Source organism: Rhamphochromis sp. 'chilingali' (assembly GCF_963969265.1).
Source record: "Rhamphochromis sp. 'chilingali' genome assembly, chromosome: 13".
NCBI lineage: Eukaryota > Metazoa > Chordata > Actinopteri > Cichliformes > Cichlidae > Rhamphochromis > Rhamphochromis sp. 'chilingali'.
This window is the reverse complement of record NC_137940.1, coordinates 23377529-23396051: the sequence shown is the minus strand read 5'-3', so window position 1 is coordinate 23396051 and position 18523 is coordinate 23377529. Positions and strand designations below refer to the sequence as shown.

The window sequence follows — 18523 nt, the reverse complement described above, 5'->3', positions numbered from 1 at the left end:
TCATATGCACCATACGTGGACGGACATGGATTTGCATTGTGTGTTTATGCTTGCTGATTACTCTTTTGGATGTCAGTGTACTTGTTGTTTAAACAAGGCACTGGCTACCAGTGTGCTGTGCTCCGGAGTCCTTGGTGGACTAGACTGGAAAATATATTCTGTTTTAACAACTGTTGTGCAGATATGAAATGCATTTGTTCCAGCGCTGGGAGCTGCTTGTGCTCCCCGGTGTTTACCTGTGTGGTCACACTTCAGTGGTGTTTGTCTATATATTATTATTATATAGAATTTCTATCCTTTTTTGCTTTTCAGCTGTCTCACCACTTTCCTCTTTCCCGGTGGCACCTTATCAGACACATCCTCTACCCACGCTTGTTAATCCTCCAGGCTCTCTGCTCTCTCTTACCTAATTTTTTTTTAAATCTTTAACCTCAAAACCACTAGAGCCCAGAACAGCCCACCAATTGTCTACTGTTATTTTAATGTTCTAGTGTTACTTATTACTGTGGAAATTCATCATTAAGAAGCTTATGTTTATGTTTTACTGATGTTCAAATCATAAATGTTTTTGTGATCCTTATTGAGAACAGCCATCCAGCCACAGGCTACTGCTACATCAGACAGTCAAAGTCAAATTCTGCATCTGACAAGCACAAACATAATCAATAACACAATAAAAATGGGATATGGGTGACTCTTCTTCACATATAATAAATTATAGCTTTATAGTACTGAGCTAAAGTCTTGAGTCACCCTTCACTTCTTTATATCTTATTGGAAAATGAGATAGGTGCAGGGATTTATTGAAATGAGTAAAAAAACAGTTCTCCAGTCTTCTTGAATGACATTCAAAGCTCTTGTTTGGATGTCGGCTGCTTTTTGTTCTGTTCTCTGTAAAGTTTACATTTGAGCTCTTGGGAGGCCAATCTATGACTGATAGTGTTCCATTGTTTGTTTTTCTATCTCTTCTTACTGAATTTGAAGTGTTCGTTATCATTTTCATGCTAAAGAATGAAACTGTAGCCAATCGCATTCCTTCATCGACCTCCACAAAATGTACCAAGTACCAAAAAAGCAGAGTTGCTGTGAAAAAAAGTGGCCTCTCTATCTTTGCTGCAGACAACACAGTATTAAAATGTGGCAGCTCTACATTAAGAAATAAATATTAAAGAAAACAAAACAAGTTCATCACAGCACATGGAAACACACACTGAACAGTAAGCTTCAAAAGTTCCTACAATGACCACTAGATGGTCTCTTGGTATTTGGGTAAGTCTTACTACACCTGGTCAGGTTGCTACAGAGTCATTCAAACTCACCTATAACTACGATATGAAGCAACGGTACATAATTAAACATGCATACATACCTGAGTGAAAGTGGACCACAGATAGTTTGTATAACAGTGAATGTCCACAGGCTTTGTCGTAAAAGGGTTTTGAAAAAACTGACATTCATTTTTGATTCATAATTAATAGCAATTAATTAAAATATCTAATCAAAGGGGTGCGGTGAAGATCCTTGTTCTTGTCACTGAGGAAGCCACACTCTTATTTTAGTATTTGGTAACTGAAAAAATGTTATACTTAGCATGCTTAAAACTCATCACCATGATTTTAAAGCTTGCTGTAACGTAAAGGAAGTTTACTCCTTGTCAGCTAAAACACCAATAATATATGGAACAGTAGTGAAGTGACACATCTTGAGAACCTAACAGTTTCACTTCAAGAGGGATGAAAAATATCACCCTGTTAGATCTCAAATGAGCTTATAACAAACTGTCAGCCTGCAGGTACAGTCAGTTAATGATTAAAACAAAGCTTTTGTTTTGACAACTTGGGAAAACTGGGGCCAGAGTTTTTTTTTAAAAGAGAGAGACTTGATCTTTGTTTCTGACATAAACCTCAAACTCAAGATTTTGACTTGTTGCTTAGTTTTAAAATGTGAAAAATATTTGCTTGGACTTAAATATTATCAGGAAAACCCCTATCTAACCAGATTGGCGTGGTGAAGAACCTTGTTTTTGTCACTGAATTCAGAGGAGTGTGTCATAACACACGGGCTATGAGGGATGCATCAGTCAGATGTTACTAGGCATGCAACGCCAACAGAACATTTCCTGTTATGCAAACAGTAGAACTGACATGTAATCTGCTATAGGTAACCTTCAGCTGCTGTTAGTAACAGGGTTGCTTCATGCTGAAGGCTTTAGGATTAGACCTGATGCTCTTTACAGTAGAACCACAGAAAAATAAGTGACATTATGTGACCTTATAAAGTTAGATGGGAGTATATCAGAAGGAGAAGAAGCTCAGGTGAAACTGTTATACCTGTCTCTCTCTCATTCACACACCTGTTTCTCCTGACTTTCATTCCTCTTTTCTCAAGTGCATACCGAAACCTCTCCAGGCTCTCTTCCACCTGCTCCCTAATTTCACTACAGATCACAATATTGTCTGCAGACATCCCAGTTCAGTGTCTTGTCCACAAACTCTTCAGCTCACCTTCATCTCTCTTCTGATGTGATATTAAAGGATCCACAATGATCTACCAATAATAATACAAGAAATAGAATAGTTGTCATTACAAAGTTGACTCCCTGGTCACTTTATTATGTACATAATATCTGTTATTAAATTAGTTGATACTAGATGTTTGAGGAGAATCATTAAACTTCTATGAGTTGATATGAAGGTAGCAGTAACTAAAAAAAAGAGTGATTACAAAGAAAGTATTCAGAAGACCATCTCTGAAGACCGTACCAGAGGCCAATCCTGTCAGCTAACAGCCGACAGACGACTGGAAAAATGTTGTCTGGTCTTATGACTCCTGATTTTTGCTGAGATATTTGAGTAGCAGATTCAAAATTTGGCATAAAAATGAAAGCATTGATTCATCCTGCGTTGTATTAATGGTGGTGGTCTAAAGGTGTGTGTATTTTTTTTTGGCATGCTTTGGGCCACTTAGTACTAATTGAGGACTGTTTAAACACTACAGCTTAGCTAAGTATTACTGCCACCACATCTATCCTTTTATGACCACGGTGTACCTGTCGTCAGGTGGCTGCTTCCAGCAGGATGATGCACCATGTCACAAACCTCATATTATCTCATTTCATCAATGGGCTCAAAGGTCTCAACAGTCAGATTTTAATCTCGCAGAGCACCTTTGTGGTAGAGTGGATGTTAAGCTGACAAATCTGAGGAAACTATGTGATGCTACCATGTAAATATGACCATAATATGTGAGGAATGATTTCAGCACCTTGTTAAATCTATGTCACAAAGAATTAAAGTAGGCAAAAAGAGGTCTAATCCCGTACTAGCATGATGCAAATAATTAACAGTTTGGTGAGTATACACAACATAATGAGTATCTGCTAAAACTTTTACAGCAATCCAGCTTATAATTGTCAAAAAACAATTACAATTAAAGTCGATAGTCCTGTCCTCAGGAAACATGGATTCAAAATGATTGATAATGCTTCCAATACACTAGTTCTGATATTAAATTTTTGATTAAAAGGGTTAGACTTACTGACCAAAATACTAATACTGCCATCGCTTAAAAAGACACCTGTGTGGATTTTACTTTTAGATACTTGTTAATTTTATCATTATCACTATCATTAACTAGTCCCATCAGATCAACAGTAAAATGCTCACAAATACTATTGGTCAAAAAAATGGGAATACGGGAAAAAAGGTTACACAAGTTACATAAGATGCTGTTCCAGTTTCTTAGATTACTTATTTAGCTTAGCTGATTTGAGATGTATGTATACACTTTATCCCACTCGTATTTCTTCATCTCCCTCCCTCTCAGCAAAGCCCTGTTCATATCGCCATGTTTACTGCATGTTGACATGGAAAATATTTTAGGGGGAAATAGGAATGATTCATATATACACACCGTCTCACTCCTTTCTGTGTTTGTCTTCAAACTTCACTTTTCCCCAAATCGTGTATATAAACCATGTTTAACAAGTGCAGATCAGTCACTGCTTTATTCTCTGGACTCTGCGACACAGGGATGCAGTACAGGGAAGGAGCTGCTGAAGATTTACACTTTTCTTAGGGACAACTGAAGGAATTTTCCTATGGACTATGGCTCTTGGACCAACCTGCTGAGACTATTTAGACACCTTAAAGTCTCCTGTTCTTTGTGTCATGAGGATCAGTGGCATTTCATTTGTCAACGGTTAATTTTAAAATGTGAAGAATTTTAAACATAAGAGTACTTCATGGACTTGGATCCTGGGATGTAAGACCTCATACAAAGCCAGCTTTTTGAACTGACCTTTGAAAAGCATTAAAAACTAAAAGAGTGCTGAGTGACTTTCAAAACTCGCGTAAACCGATTTCCCTCCTTTCATCACCTGTGGAGTGTGTGGAGGTGTTTACACATAACAGCAAGCTGGTAATACAGTGCTGTGGCCATGGGTATGATGACATTTCTCCAGGCTTGATGTTCTACCGTTTACTAAACAGCTTTGACAGGACATAACTGTTTTAGTAAATACAGAAGGCGCGTGTGGTGTGTCCTTGTGTGTGTTTTGGGTTGCTTTGGTACCACAGCAGTTAGCTTTCTGTTCAGGTAGCAGTTATTCAAGGTGAACTGGTGCATCTGCTCACTTTGGAGGAATAAACATGAGCTCATTCCTGCCAGACCTTATTCTCTATACAGTGAGGTGTGATTTTCCCCCCACCCCTCACACATTTATAATCAGGAGAGTTCAGACAGGAAAGATCTCTCATGCACATCTGCTCTGGTACAATCGTTCTCTGTCTCAGTTTATAATATAAACACTACACACGGGCCATGCGTTCCGTTAGTTTGACAGGTGTGTGGAAGACAGCCACGAGCCAGGCGGCAGGTGGAGATGAGGATTTATAGATTTTAATCGCATCACTCTATTGAGCAATATTTCCACTGCCTAAGGCAAAGAAGGTTCACAGCTCTGTATGATTAATGGATGCTCTACTGGGTATCCCTGAGACACAGAAAAGCTACTGTGCCTCACAATAGATGCAGATTAGTTGTCAATACAAGTGCTTATTGGCTTAATTTTTCACTTTCACTATCATTTTTATAAGGTAAAGACAGAGATTCAAGCACCTCTTAAAAGTTTTTATTTCAGTAGACACGCAGTTTTGGACTCAGCAACAGATAAAGACAGGTGAGAAGAACTGCCAGGAGGGAAATAAAGCATAATTGGATGTTATATCACGTAAGACGAACCTGGAATTCCAGATTACACGATTTCCAGCCTTGATGTGATAAACAGTTAAGAATTTGCATCGATTTTGTACTGTCTGCCTAAAATGACAGTTTCCTTTGGAGTCTCCGAAACAAAAGTCCTATAATGTTTCTGTTGGCAAAAGTACTCAGGCTTAATCGACTAGGCAAAAAGGACTTTTACCTGCCAGTACAAAGTCTGCACACGATATGGAGTTGGGGGTGGGGGGGGTGGGGGGGAATAAACTAATTGGCTGCATGAACCTTTCAATGTGCCAAAGGATTTAGAGATAGAAGTGTGACATGTTGGAACGCATATGCAGCAATACTGACTATACGTTCCTCCTCTTACCTTTATCTCTGACTTCCGTCTCTTTGTCTTTTTCTGAATCTTCATATACTTGGAAATCATATTGCCTCCGAGAAGACTAATTCCCTGAATGAGTTGAAGAGTTTAGGTTTGGCATAAGGGTGGCTATTTTTCAAACAGTTAAATCAGATATCCTAGCAAGTCTGACACAAGTAATAAAACAAGACTTTATGGCCCATCTGAACGCAACTTCTTTAAAATCAGTTATGCAAATTTTGACAGGTTGACCTCGTACACTTTGTCATTTGTGCCAAGATGTTAAATTCCACCTGATCTGTTTCTGAAAGTGTGTCTTTTCCATGTCTTTTCCATCTTCTTCTTCTTGTTCTTCTTGTTTTTGTGTTTAGCGTAAATGAGTGTCATGCTGCCTTTATTTCAGGGTAAATAAAGGCCCGAGGGTGACATTGATCAAAGAGTTTAGATCGTTTTAAATACCAAAAATCAACAAAAGAACAAATTAAAACAACCAAGACGATAGGCATTGCTTTTAATGTTTTTTTATTATTATTATTGTTAGATGGATTTTTCAAATTTTCACAAATCTAGTATACATGTATACTTTAATAAATTCCAAGTGCTTAAATACAAAATGTAAGCTATCTTGTTATATGGCTGTGCTGGTAAGAAATACTTTGTCAAGATATATAAATCCAATTTCTTGGATAGATCTGACTTTACAAAGTTACATTAAAGTTGCAAATTCAGTTTACACAAGTTTTGTAATAAGTACTATTTCTTTATTAGATGTTATATTTTTTTCTCCAAAATGTATACAACACTTAAATATTTACGCATTTTTGTTTTATTTATTGATGTACAAATAAAAAGCTTATTTATTCTTGGCACTTTGATTTAATTCGTTCTCGTTTATTGTTAGGATTGTTCTCATTTGGTATACAGTTTTGACAGTATTAAAATTCATCGGGTAATAACAAATGCAAACTGGATTGAGCTGCTGTGTTCCATTTAGTTGGTAATTCATGCATCAGCATCTTTACAGCTGTTTTACAGTTGGTCCCCTTTCCCCTAATGAAGCTGCTTGCATCCAGTCAGCAGTATGTGTGCACAGATGGTGTGATAGAGAATGACTTTAATGTTTAGAGTAGGGAAGAGGGACAGCATGGGAATGTGGATTTTCACCGTTTAGGAGAATCAGTTAACTATCCATCACACAAAGATCAGGTTACACCGACATGCAGGTTCCACAGTACTGGTCATCGCTTTTCAGACAGGACTATTTTTTTTTGTCACGAAGTGCTTATCATTTTATTTTTGTCTTTTTTTTGGTAAGTGTTTGTGATTGCCTATGGGTAGTTTATTGACTGGGAAAGTGTAATTTATTTATCTTAAAATAAAAAAATGAAAATAAATAAATAATAAGGAAAATGCAGCTGTAACTCAAACCTTTTATTCATATCAAAATGCAACAAATATAGTACACACCATACATTGCAAATCCATTTTACACAATAAAAGTTGTAACGACAAACCAACAGCTCATATGTATAAAATTACACAACACATAAACATATTTACAAACTGCAATTACCGTTAAGACTGTAGGTCAATGAGATGCTTTTGTTTTAGCACTATAAAAAAACATGGTATACATTAACATTTTTACTTGTTTTTTACTTTACAGCAATAACTACAGATGTTTTGTAGACAACAGAATAATTTACCTACTCTAAATATGCTGAGCATTGTAATGGCGATACCATCGGAGAATCATAGATAGCAGTGGAATAGCCTGATGTCAGCACTTCAGATCTAGGATCTGCTAATAATGACTCAGATCAGATAGAAACAAGCTTTAGTTAGAATAAAAGCTGACTGAAGATCTGATAGTGAGTCTGGCTGCGGTTTCAGGGAGTGATAACTATAGTCCGCTGCAGCTGACTAAGCTGTTCCTGTGGGAATTAAAGACTTTTTACGCAGCTTTCACACGCTTTGGTGATCTCAACTGTCTCAGTCAGCGCAAACACACTTTGTGTTTGTGTATTTTCTACAACGGACCCTCTCTTAGAAAAAAAAATAACCAGATGGATTTCCCATCAAGAGTCTCTTCAAACACCTTCTCCCCCATCAACGTCTTATTAAACCTCTGTGCCCTCACGATGATAGATGACACCTGTAGAACTCAGTGTAGGGTAAAAATGACTGTTGGAGCCATTGTACTGATTCAGAATGGGGCTAGTGTAACCTAACGAGGAGTGGCTGGGTGAAGAGGAGAGTGCGGGTGGAGCTGGAACTTGTGGTACCCACTCTGAACCACTGGAGTTGGCCGAATAGGTACTAAAGCTTCCTGGCTGTGTGGGTCTATGTGGCCCATCTAAAGGAACGTTCATCTGCAGCGGCCTGCTCAACCCACTACCTCCCACCTCATTTGTTCCCCCATTGGAGACTCCAGACATTTCAGATAAGAAGCTGCTCAGGCACGGCCCGGGAACTGACAGTGAAGGTGAAGGAATCCTGTCCGTTGCGGGCGACATGTTTAGGCTGGGGTTGCTGGAGTGTTTAGGACTGGCCCTCTCACTGTCACCTGATTCTGGAGGCCCTGAACTGCCATCTCCACTGGACAGAGAATCAGACTTTCTCTTTCTTTTGCGGCGGAAGTTTCCATTGTCGAACATCTTTTCACAGTTTGGGTCAAGTGTCCAGTAGTTGCCCTTACCTAAATTATCAAGGAAGAAAATAAGACTTTTAGAATGGAAGAGACGTAAATAGATTCCATTAAAGTAATTCAAAGCACAACCATAACTATGCAAAATGCAAAAATTACATACCTGGGTCATCCTCATCTCTTGGCACTTTTTTGAAGCAGTCATTAAGGGACAGGTTGTGTCTGATAGAGTTCTGCCAGCCCGCTTTGCTCTTGTTGTAGAAAGGGAAATTATCAGCGACGTACTGATAAATTTGACTCAGCGTCAGTCTCTTGTCTGGTGCTCCATGGATAGCCATAGCGATGAGAGCAGAGTAGGAGTAAGGGGGGCGTACCAGCTTCATCAAATCTTCTTGTGAAGGGAGGGAGAACCAGCTCAGTTCCCCTCCTGGACCGCCAGCACCAGGTGGACCCAGGTAAGGCCTCTGCATGCCATAGTGCTGAGGAACAAACGGAGGGCCGGGATTACCTGGCGGGGCGGTGGTAGCCAGGTACGGCGATGTGTTGATCCCAGAGCTGTTAAACCATAGGTAAGGGTTTGAGGAGGAGCTGGTGTAGTCACTTATCTCATAGGTGGTAGGAGTAGTGCGCTGAGGACTTGGCAGTGAAGGAGGAGGGTAGTAACAGTCGCCGTACATGCTGAGTTCAGGGGGCTCCTGGCCGAGGCTCGGAAACTGCGGGCCACATCGAGGAGGAGACTGACTCTGGGCCTCAAATGAAGACATTGTCAAGTTTCTTCTCACTTCTCTGTCTCTTCTTAATTCTTTGCCTTTGATGGGTTTTCTTCTCAAGACTTCTCAGACTCTTTCTCTCCACTCCAAAAGTCCTGCTCTTTCTCTTTACTCTTGTCTTTGTCCTTGCTTGTATGTCAAGATGTCACCTGGCACACTTTTATCTTTTCCTCTGGAAACGCCCCCCTCTATTTTGATTGGCTGTTTTTTCAGGTGAGCTCATTTTTTTTCCTGTTGTCAGCTAGTTGACTACTTGAGTGGAAAAATAATTTTCCACTCATGGTGTTTGTCCACCATTTGTCATATTTTTTGGATATTACAAGGATACTATTAAGTTTAACCTATGGCAGACAATTTTGTTAACACCCTGGTTTATGATTTCTTTTTAATCTTTACAAACATTTCATGTCAAACATATAAAAGTAGACTACTTGAGTAAACGATCTGATTCAAAAATCCTTAAGAAATAGCCTTAAGGAAACAGTATATTGTTCATGAACAAAACAATATATTACATCAATATATATATTGTTACACAACAAACAGGAAAAGTACTCACTTAATACTTGCCTCCAGCAGTAATGAGGAAAATGGACTGTAAGCAGATTCAGTTTATATAACTCTAGGGGGACGAGATTACCTCCTTGAAATAATATAGGCTTCCATTGCTGAATCCAAATGACCATTTATGATAATATAAAGAATACAGTCACCTACACTCTATTCGCATGATAGCAGGTTTTGTTACAATAGGTTTATTCAATTCATGTGTTAAAATAGTGCATTACTGTGTAGGATATTAAAACCTCATCACAGTTCAAAGTGAGCGTTTGTGACATGACAATGCGCATGCTTATTTTTTGCTTTCTTACATTAGCGCGAGACCCTTATTTTCCAAAGCAGCCGACAAACTTTCCTAAGGTAAGTTTATAAGTTTTGAACATTACCTTCAGACCCCGGCGAGAAAACTCAAGTTTACTAGCCTGCCTCGACAAATGTTACAACATCTTAGTTTTAGAAGTCTACTTTGCTAACTTTTTTTCTGCCCTAACATCACTTTGCTAACAGTAACAGGCTCGTTCCTAGCGTTAGCTAACGTTAGCTATTTTCATGCGGAGGTGTTTGTAAAGGGAGACGTGATAAAATAAATAATACGTGTGCAATCAGGATGGCCGATTCGTCCACTCGCTCCGAGCTTCCACGCATCAGCGACGACGACATGCTGGCGATGAACAAGGAATTGGAGAGGATGATTGAAGACGTTGAGAGTATGTCAGGTATGGGACGTTAACGGTATTGTGGCATATTTAGAGAGGTCAATATGAGCTCAGATAGCTTGGGCGTGAAGCTTAGGTAACTAAAATAAATGTCTGAAACATGCGATGTCACTCTCTTCTTATCTGTCTGCCCGCAGCGCACCTGACCTGGATGGCCTATGATATGGTGGCGTTGCGGACTAGTCCGGAGCTGGGAGTCTCTATGCAAAAGCTGAAGGAAGCTTATCTCAAATGTAGAGCTGCTGTTTGCGGAGACCCTGACCAGGAGTCACAGATTGACAAATCTGCTGAGACTGCTGTCACAACACTTTCTCAGATGTGATGCTTATAAGAGTTTTGAGTTCACAAGTAGGCACTAGAATTAACAAGTTTTAACTTTTAAATGTTAACATTGAAATCCCAGCGGATCTGTTTGTTTTTGGTAGCTGGAGGTGGGCATTCATGCCTTGTTTAGTTCTGACTACTTGCACTAAAACAGTATTTTGATGGTTAATTATTCATTTGAATGGACTGTAATGTTTGTTTTCTCACTATTAAACTGCCCTGGTCTGTGTAATTTTTTTAGAAAGATTTTTTAAGTAAATTAATTAAATAAATTAATAAAAATTGAAATAAAAATGTGTTCTGTCATTTTTTTCTTTGTTTTTTGGAGCCCTACCCTAAATGTAAACAGTAAAATATGTGTTTTAGTTTTACTGTTATGGATGACTTTTAGCTGAAATACAACATTGCCATTCATGATTGTCTGTCACATTTGATTTACCTTGTGTATGCTGATAGGTGACTGACTGTTTTTTGTGTGTATGAACTTCATTTTCAGATGGAGAACACAAAGAAGGTTGAAGAAGAAGCTACCTCTAACACCTGCATTGACCTGGTGAACATAATGAGAGAGCTAGATTCCCTTTCAAGCGCCTTGGATCGTCTGGCACGTATGTTTGACTCCCTTACTTGGTACTTCAAAAATGTCAGAAAACAATCATTTTTGCCACTAACGTGAAGTTGCTGATCAATTTGCAAATATGCAAAGCAGATGATGAAACTCCTCTCCCAGATGTGAAATGTGATAACTACAAGGGCATTATGGGCTGGCTCAGCCTTGCTTGTCGGTGTCAGTGGTGCAGATCTGCGTGATACTACATGATGTCTGTCAAACTGTGCTCTGCTGATTGGTAGATAGGAGTAACTGAAGGGTTTTACACGTGGTTGTCCATCAAGCTCTTTGATGTGAGGCATGCAGCTACCTTTTTTTTTTTTTTTTGCCACGGGGGACAGCTTTGTGCAACAACTGTCAGATCAGTGTGATTTCTTATCTGCTCACTTAAATATCTAAAAGCCTGGACCCAAATATATATATATATATATATATATATATATATATATATATATATATATATATATATATATATATATATATATATATATATATATATATATATATATATATATGTTTAATCTAAAATTATGTTTTGATATAGTACATTTTTGCAATGAATTAAGTTATCCCCAACAACAAATCATACGAGGTGTACTCAAGTTAATGTAAAAGTGTTTTAGGTATAATATTTTTGGACGCTTAAGTGGAAAACATTATTTCACTTCTAAATAAATGCAAAGGCTCGATTAATGTTCATTATATATTTCTTTAATTGTAAAATAGTCACACCAATAGTTGTTATCTTTTTACCAAGCTTATTGTTGATGGTCTTGTAGCCCATAACAGCCTTGTACAAATCTACAGTGTTGTCCCTGATGTCCTCTGACAGTTCTTTGGTCTCTATTTTGGTGGAAGAAATTAATTCTGTAGACAGGTGTGCTTAATATACATAATGAGTTGAGCTCAGGAGTATCTATAATTGTTTGACTGATTAAGTGTCACATGGGGACAACCTGAGTTCTGGCTGATTGTATGGGATCAAATACATATCTCACTCAGTTTTTGGTCTATATCTTTTGACTTATTTGAGCTGCCCTGCTAAGTCCTGATGTACTAAATAAAGGACAAATGTGTCCATCAGCACATCTCTCAGATTCAACTAATTTGGCTTGCATTACATTGCTATGTAAATCTAGGACACAAAAACATATGTTGTTGTCAGTCACACTGAATTAGTAGTGCTGTTTGAAATAGCAAGACAAACGAGAAAGCAACCTAATATGTCAGTACATGTTTTGTGTTTCGGTTTTAAATTCAGACTGTGTGGTTTTAAAGTGTAATAATATTTGATAGATCTGACACAGCTGTGAAACAAGATATTTGCTTTCTGCCGGCAGTGCGAACCAATCAGAGACAATGTGATCTGATCGTTTGTGTTGGCCACCCTGACAAGTTGGCGTCTCTAAAAATCCAAGAGGCAGTTAAGCAGCAGTCCTCAGAGGTGTGAATAAAGGAGGTAATGCTGTGCTCCTTTGTGAACAAACCATGACCCATGTAAGAAAAAAAAATCTCTCTTTGTGTTTACTAAAAATACAAGTGAGAGCAGCACAAAGATGAATTGCATAACAATGACCTTTGAGAGTGAAAATTGTGACATTTGCTTTACATGTTCTTAAAAAGATTTTGAATAGGCCACGCATGTATGCATGCACACAGATTAGCATATATGAGCACAGAGAAAGGTGCGAACACGCACATTAAAACTGTTGTCAGTGCTGGTCAATGTCCCGTAGGGTGCAGCAGACAACTCTGGGGGTGCTCTTCATGACTCTGGTCTGTGGCATCAATGAGCTGCAGCGGGGTGTGTGTGTGATGGTTAATCAGCTCCTTCACCCCAGGGAAACTCTGAAGCACAAACAGCACACACAAAAAATGACGGGGACCTAATGATGCAGTGCAGCACAACTTAGCATCACACATTCCCCGAGGCGTGCCGCAAGATGTGAATAGTTTACTTTAAGCGAGCATGTTGATTTTTTTTTTTGTAACATTACGCTGTCATTGCTTCCAGTTTACCTTGGTGTTTTTGAGGCCACTGCCGAGAGTGTAGCCATTGCCTTGGTGACGGATCTTAATGTTGTAAACCTTGTCTTGATACAGCAGCATCAGGGTGAAGGGGTGCTCGACTGAGCCGTTAGAGCTGTCCCTCACCACAAAGGCACCATCCTTAAAGATACATACATGTAAATACACAAACCCATACATTCACATTATGCATCCAGTAACATTTCAGATGTGTGTGTGTGTGTGTGTGTGTGTGTGTGTGTGTGTGTGTGTGTGTGTGTGTGTGTGTGTGTTTTTCTGTCTGCTTTAGAATGAGAAGGTGCAACATCTGACCTTGTTGACCTCCCGAAGAGCAGCCTCAGCTTGGTGTCTTGTCAACTTTCCTCCATACCAACTCGAATCCAAGCCCTGAGCGCACCATGATAGAACAGTCAGTGTAAGTGTAGCGCTATCACAGACAGTTCCAGTTAGACTAGTTAATAAAAGGCAGTGTATAAGATATAAGCATCTCTGTTGTTCTTTCTCTTTGTACAGCATTGTGATCTGCTGTTTCCTTTCTGAAAGTGCTCATGATCTATAAATAAAACCTTAATTGGACCATTGGGTTTTCTCACATTTGTATAAATAACTTAACGCACTTTTTTTTTTTTAATACCTTTTTTAGTCTTGGTGTCGAATTGTATTCTTCTGTAGATTGTGTCACTCCTGAAGGTTCTGGAATTAATTTACTTGGCCTGAAAGAGGAGAGATTCAACACACACAATTATTAAATAGTTGCATTGAATTAAAGTGAACGTCTTTTTATGCTCATAAATTGTTCAGGCTGTTCTACCTATTGGACACATCAGTAGGCACAGGCACCTTTGGATGATGAGGTTTGCTGATAGTATCTTTTACAGCACTGCCCTCTTGTGGACATTGTTGATGGTGTGAAATAGAAATGATAAACATTGTAACAACAGTGTAACACTTTTGTAGGACACCTGCTATAACTATTCCAGCATGTTGTAGGTTGCATACTTATTTTTGGAATGTCTTTTTGGGATGATCCAGGCTTCTTGCTCCGGTCTAAGTGCACACTTGCAGGAACTTATAAATAAAAAAAAAAAAAGGAAATCTTTCAATGAAATGGGCGTACAACACTCATCATAACTGGTAAATTCAGCTTTTTGATTCAACACATTTTTGTTACCTGCTGGTTTTAACGGTCTTTGGAGGATGTGATCCCCCCTTGGGGTTGATGGCAGTGGAGGTTTGAAGGTTCTTTGAGAGAATGGTGGATCAGGAAGAGGTTCTGTGCACATGTTATCATACATTCAGGACACATTAATGCCAGTTCTGGTTTCAAAGCATACTAGGTAAAGGAGGAGCAGGAGAATTAGCTACTTCCAAAAAATATAATAAATAAATAGTCAAACCTTAGAAGAAATTGTACAGTGTAGGTAGGCATAACATGCTGCATAAAATTCTCATCACAGAAACCTGTAGCAGAGCTACATTTTCAGTGCTACAGCCTCAAAAAAAGCTGCATAATAATGTTAGCAAACCGCAAATTTGAAGTCATTCCTCTTTTTACCAGTGAGTCACACTAGTCAAAGCAAATGTCACTGATTGGTGCCACAGTCTTGAGTCAGCCTGGGGGTAAAGTGTCTATTTTGTTTGGCTTGAAATTAGTCTTTGTTTTTGTCAGTCTTGTCTCAGACTAATCTCTGAGCAAAAATAGGGCTGCTCTACCCATACAGACAGGTCTAATATAGTCTAGTATCTCTGTGAAAGTGTCCCCAATTCATATAGGCACTGAGATGCTTACATATATAACTGCATTTCTTTATACAGTATTATTCTGAATTGCTCTCCTTTACCTCTTTGACAGTCTGGAGGTTTTGGCCCTCGGGGGGGTCTTGGAGGCTTCGCTAGGTCTCCAGCAGCAGGCTGCTTGTACTTTGCTTCACTTGTCTTGTCCTGTCCTGGTTGTTGCTCAACTACACTGCAGTTGTAATTCTCTGCTTCGTGTTCTGGACCCTCATAGATTGGATCATCGCTCTCATTGTCCTTACCGCAGCCCGGACATGTGATACAAGCAGAGCGCATGAGTGCAACTCATGACAAAAGCAACTTTTTAAAAAAATTTCACATGACGTATTAGGTGCGTAATTAAGCTGTTAGGTGCATACGTACAATTGCTTGTTAAAACAAATATCAACTTGGTAATCACGTTTACGGCAGTGCATTTAGGCATGCAAACATCTTGAAAGCCACCTGCTGAATGTGGCATGATTGTTATCGCCTTGTCTGAATATTTCAGAAACTGATGAACCCCTGGGTTTTTCCCTCACATAGATAAAGGATTTACAGAAAATGGTCAGAAAAAGAGAAAATATGCAGTAAGTGGAATGTCCGAGTTCAAAATGGTAACTAACTCAGCAGTAATTCGATACAACCAAGTTATGCAAAAGAGCATCCCTGAACACACAACACATTGAAGCAGATGGGCTGCAGGAGAAGAAGACGACTCCTGTCAACTAAGAACAGGAAACTGAGGCAACAGTTCACACATGGTCATCAAAGTCAGGCAGTAGAAGATTTGAAAAACATCTAGTCGAGTTTGGCTGCTGCACCACGTCACAAAGCTCAGATCCTCTCAAACTCAACGATTAGAATCAGAACCAACAACTGCAAAATGCCATCGTGTAAACATGGACTAAAATCTCTGAGGAATGTTTCCAGCACTTTGATGCACTCTGTGCCACAAATATTAAGTGATTCTGAAAGCAAAAGGGGGTCCAACAAGCAAGCAAGGGGTGCCTAATGAAGTGGCTAGTGTATTTACTTACGAACTCATCAGATTCCCAAACGTCTACTTCTTGTACAAATACTGTAGTGAAATAAATTGTAAAAAGAGGACAGTGAAGCCTTACGAAAGATGGTAGCACAATGTTACAGACACGGTTAAACTGACCTTTATCTTGTTTCGGATACTTCAGCGGTTTTGATCTGGACAAAAAAATAAAACAGACAGGTTTTTTTTTATGTTCGGTGAGCAACTGTTTTAGAGTCAGCTGAAGATATAAATAGTGTATGTAGTTTACGCTCTTACTTGTGACTAGTAGCCTTCTTGCGCTCTTCTTTGTTGATTTCAGTTTGTATCTTAGTAATTACTCTATAAAGGTGCAGCACAGAGACAAGTAAAATATTATCAAAGATGGTAAGTATCATTATATTATTTATTAATTTAGGGTCCAAAATACTTAATACAAAAAAACATGCAACCAATCAATATAATGAACCTTTTCATGTTTTCAGAGATATTAATTGTTGGGTAATTTGTCAGTGTAAGAAATACACTTTCAGTTAGACTCACGGGACAAAGAGGCAGGGGAACACTTGCAGATCACACTCTGTCATATTCTACATGACATGGATTTGGAGATCATGAAAGTCAGATTTATTGTGATTTCAGAATAATAAAAAAAGAAATGTTACACACACACACACACACACACACACACACACACAGACACGCTTACCATAAACTGTGCTCCATCTATGCTGCTCTTTGTCACTACTCTGTCACAGCCTGGCAGTTTAAGCTGAGAGGAGAGTGAAGCTTTGAGCACATTTAAACCATGCAAGTTTTCTTGTTTGTTTGTTGTTTCCTTAAATTAGCGTGAAATGCTACTTTTTAGATAAGGTGTTACCAACTAAAACAAGGCATGAATGAAAAAGCAGGAAATATATCTTTTTCTTGGTTAAAAAGTGAGCTTTTGTTTTTGCAAATTATGCAGTCGCGCTTATCAGATGTTCATAAATAATGTTAATCAAGAGACTACAGTACTTGGAAGGTATAAACATCTCTACTTTCACCTTCAAACTAGTTTTAATACTCACCTTCCGCATGTAGTCCGCTAGAGTTTGGGCATTCCATCCCATCACCTCTGCTTTTGAGGGAACGTTAGAAAAATTCATTCTTGTCTGTTGTGAATGATAACTTACACTTGATAACACAGTGACTTTACTTGCCAGCCATCATCTTACTCATCACTGTGAAATGATCGGTCTAAAATTACCCCTGCTTAAGCACACTTTAAGAATGCGTGTGTTTTTTTTTTTTATACTCTCTCACCTATTGTGTAAGAGAGTAAAAGGCTTCTGTGGTCAGAAAGCTATGAATAGAGCATGCATGCACTGCAAATGGTCGATCTGTAAACACAGAGGCTGTTGATTTCATTTCTAACACATGGTTAAGTCTGCTCAAAGTTGATTGTCAATTTTTAATGGACAGCAGACTTGCAAACTGAAATGCAAACCCGGGATAAATAGTGATGCTTGGATTGTAGATGTTATGTCTCACATTGTGAGTTAGGGTTTTATATATATATATATATATATATATATATATATATATATATATATATATATATATATATATATATACACACACACACACACACACACACACACACTTTTATTACCATTCTACCTTTTAGTCTTATTGTTGGTTGTGTTCGGTCTTTTTTCCCACCTGCAGCTTGTGTGAGACCTCTTGGTATCTCACACCCTGGTGATAGAGGAGGGCAGCAATGAGAAGGGGTGATCAATCACGCTCTGACCCCCCTGAGCCACTCTGGGAGAATACACAAGTTCCCCTGGGGGGTCCTTGTGGCAGAACCCCCTACCTCTGTTTTCTTCTTTTATCCTGAATTGGAAACATACCCCTGTGACATGTAACTGCCACCAAATGTGGTATAAATAATAAAAAGTGATGGGTCAATGTAAGTTCTTCCTTAAAAAAAATATTCCTTTACTGAGTCTAAAATGTTTGAAATGCTAAAATCATAAAACTCCTGAAAGATAAATAAATGCAGTTTAGTGGGTGAAAAAAATGTCAAATGCAGGGTCTGCTCAGGGGCATCTCACTTGTAGAGTAAATCCAAGCACAGCTGAGCATCATATGGGAACAATATGGCACCAGTAATGTATTCACTGGAGAGTAGAGATAAAGCGTGAGGGCCTCCAGTGGGGCAAAACCTTCATTAACGCACAGCAGGACAGCATGGGAAATACGGGACATCCCTAGAGGGGAAACAGACAAATGGGAAGTGTGGGAGGGAGCGTTTCAGGTCGGTGAGAGTGTTATTTGTTTGCTTCTGCAGCCAGGAATTTAACTTGATGTTATGCTTCTTTGATCCTTGGTTGTGTTAGAACCCAATTTTGTCCCCAAACAGTACATACGCTAACAGTAGTCTGTTTATTTGTAGAGTTGTGTAACTATTTGCCACAGTGTTTGTGTTTAGATTTAATATG

General features: G+C 38.8%; 3 protein-coding genes and 1 long non-coding RNA gene across 4 annotated transcripts; 2 read left to right on the top strand and 2 right to left on the bottom strand.

Moving 5' to 3' along the window:
- Positions 1 to 7000: 7000 nt before the first annotated feature.
- Positions 7001 to 9009, bottom strand: foxi3b (forkhead box I3b). The gene is made up of 2 exons (XM_080901136.1): positions 8395 to 9009; positions 7001 to 8282 (listed from the first exon to the last, which is right to left on the bottom strand). The coding sequence occupies exons 1-2, from the start codon at positions 8993 to 8995 to the stop codon at positions 7705 to 7707; spliced, it is 1179 nt and encodes a 392-aa protein (XP_080757262.1). The 5' UTR covers positions 8996 to 9009; the 3' UTR covers positions 7001 to 7704.
- A 73-nt stretch (positions 9010 to 9082) lies between these two features.
- LOC308408732 lies at positions 9083 to 13683 on the top strand. The gene is made up of 3 exons (XR_013973838.1): positions 9083 to 9214; positions 11099 to 11210; positions 13530 to 13683. It is a non-coding gene; the product is annotated as an uncharacterized lncRNA (long non-coding RNA).
- On the top strand, positions 9263 to 10824 carry syce3 (synaptonemal complex central element protein 3). The gene is made up of 3 exons (XM_080901137.1): positions 9263 to 9922; positions 10169 to 10278; positions 10416 to 10824. The coding sequence occupies exons 2-3, from the start codon at positions 10170 to 10172 to the stop codon at positions 10598 to 10600; spliced, it is 294 nt and encodes a 97-aa protein (XP_080757263.1). The 5' UTR covers positions 9263 to 9922; position 10169; the 3' UTR covers positions 10601 to 10824.
- On the bottom strand, positions 11961 to 17211 carry lcp2b (lymphocyte cytosolic protein 2b). The gene is made up of 14 exons (XM_080901135.1): positions 17108 to 17211; positions 16747 to 16809; positions 16581 to 16627; positions 16317 to 16379; positions 16179 to 16213; positions 16054 to 16094; positions 15082 to 15271; positions 14412 to 14513; positions 14240 to 14308; positions 14052 to 14127; positions 13875 to 13953; positions 13553 to 13627; positions 13232 to 13381; positions 11961 to 13060 (listed from the first exon to the last, which is right to left on the bottom strand). Exons 1-14 carry the CDS (start codon positions 17183 to 17185, stop codon positions 12935 to 12937), a joined length of 1194 nt encoding a protein of 397 aa, XP_080757261.1. The 5' UTR covers positions 17186 to 17211; the 3' UTR covers positions 11961 to 12934.
- Between the last annotated feature and the right edge of the window lie 1312 nt (positions 17212 to 18523).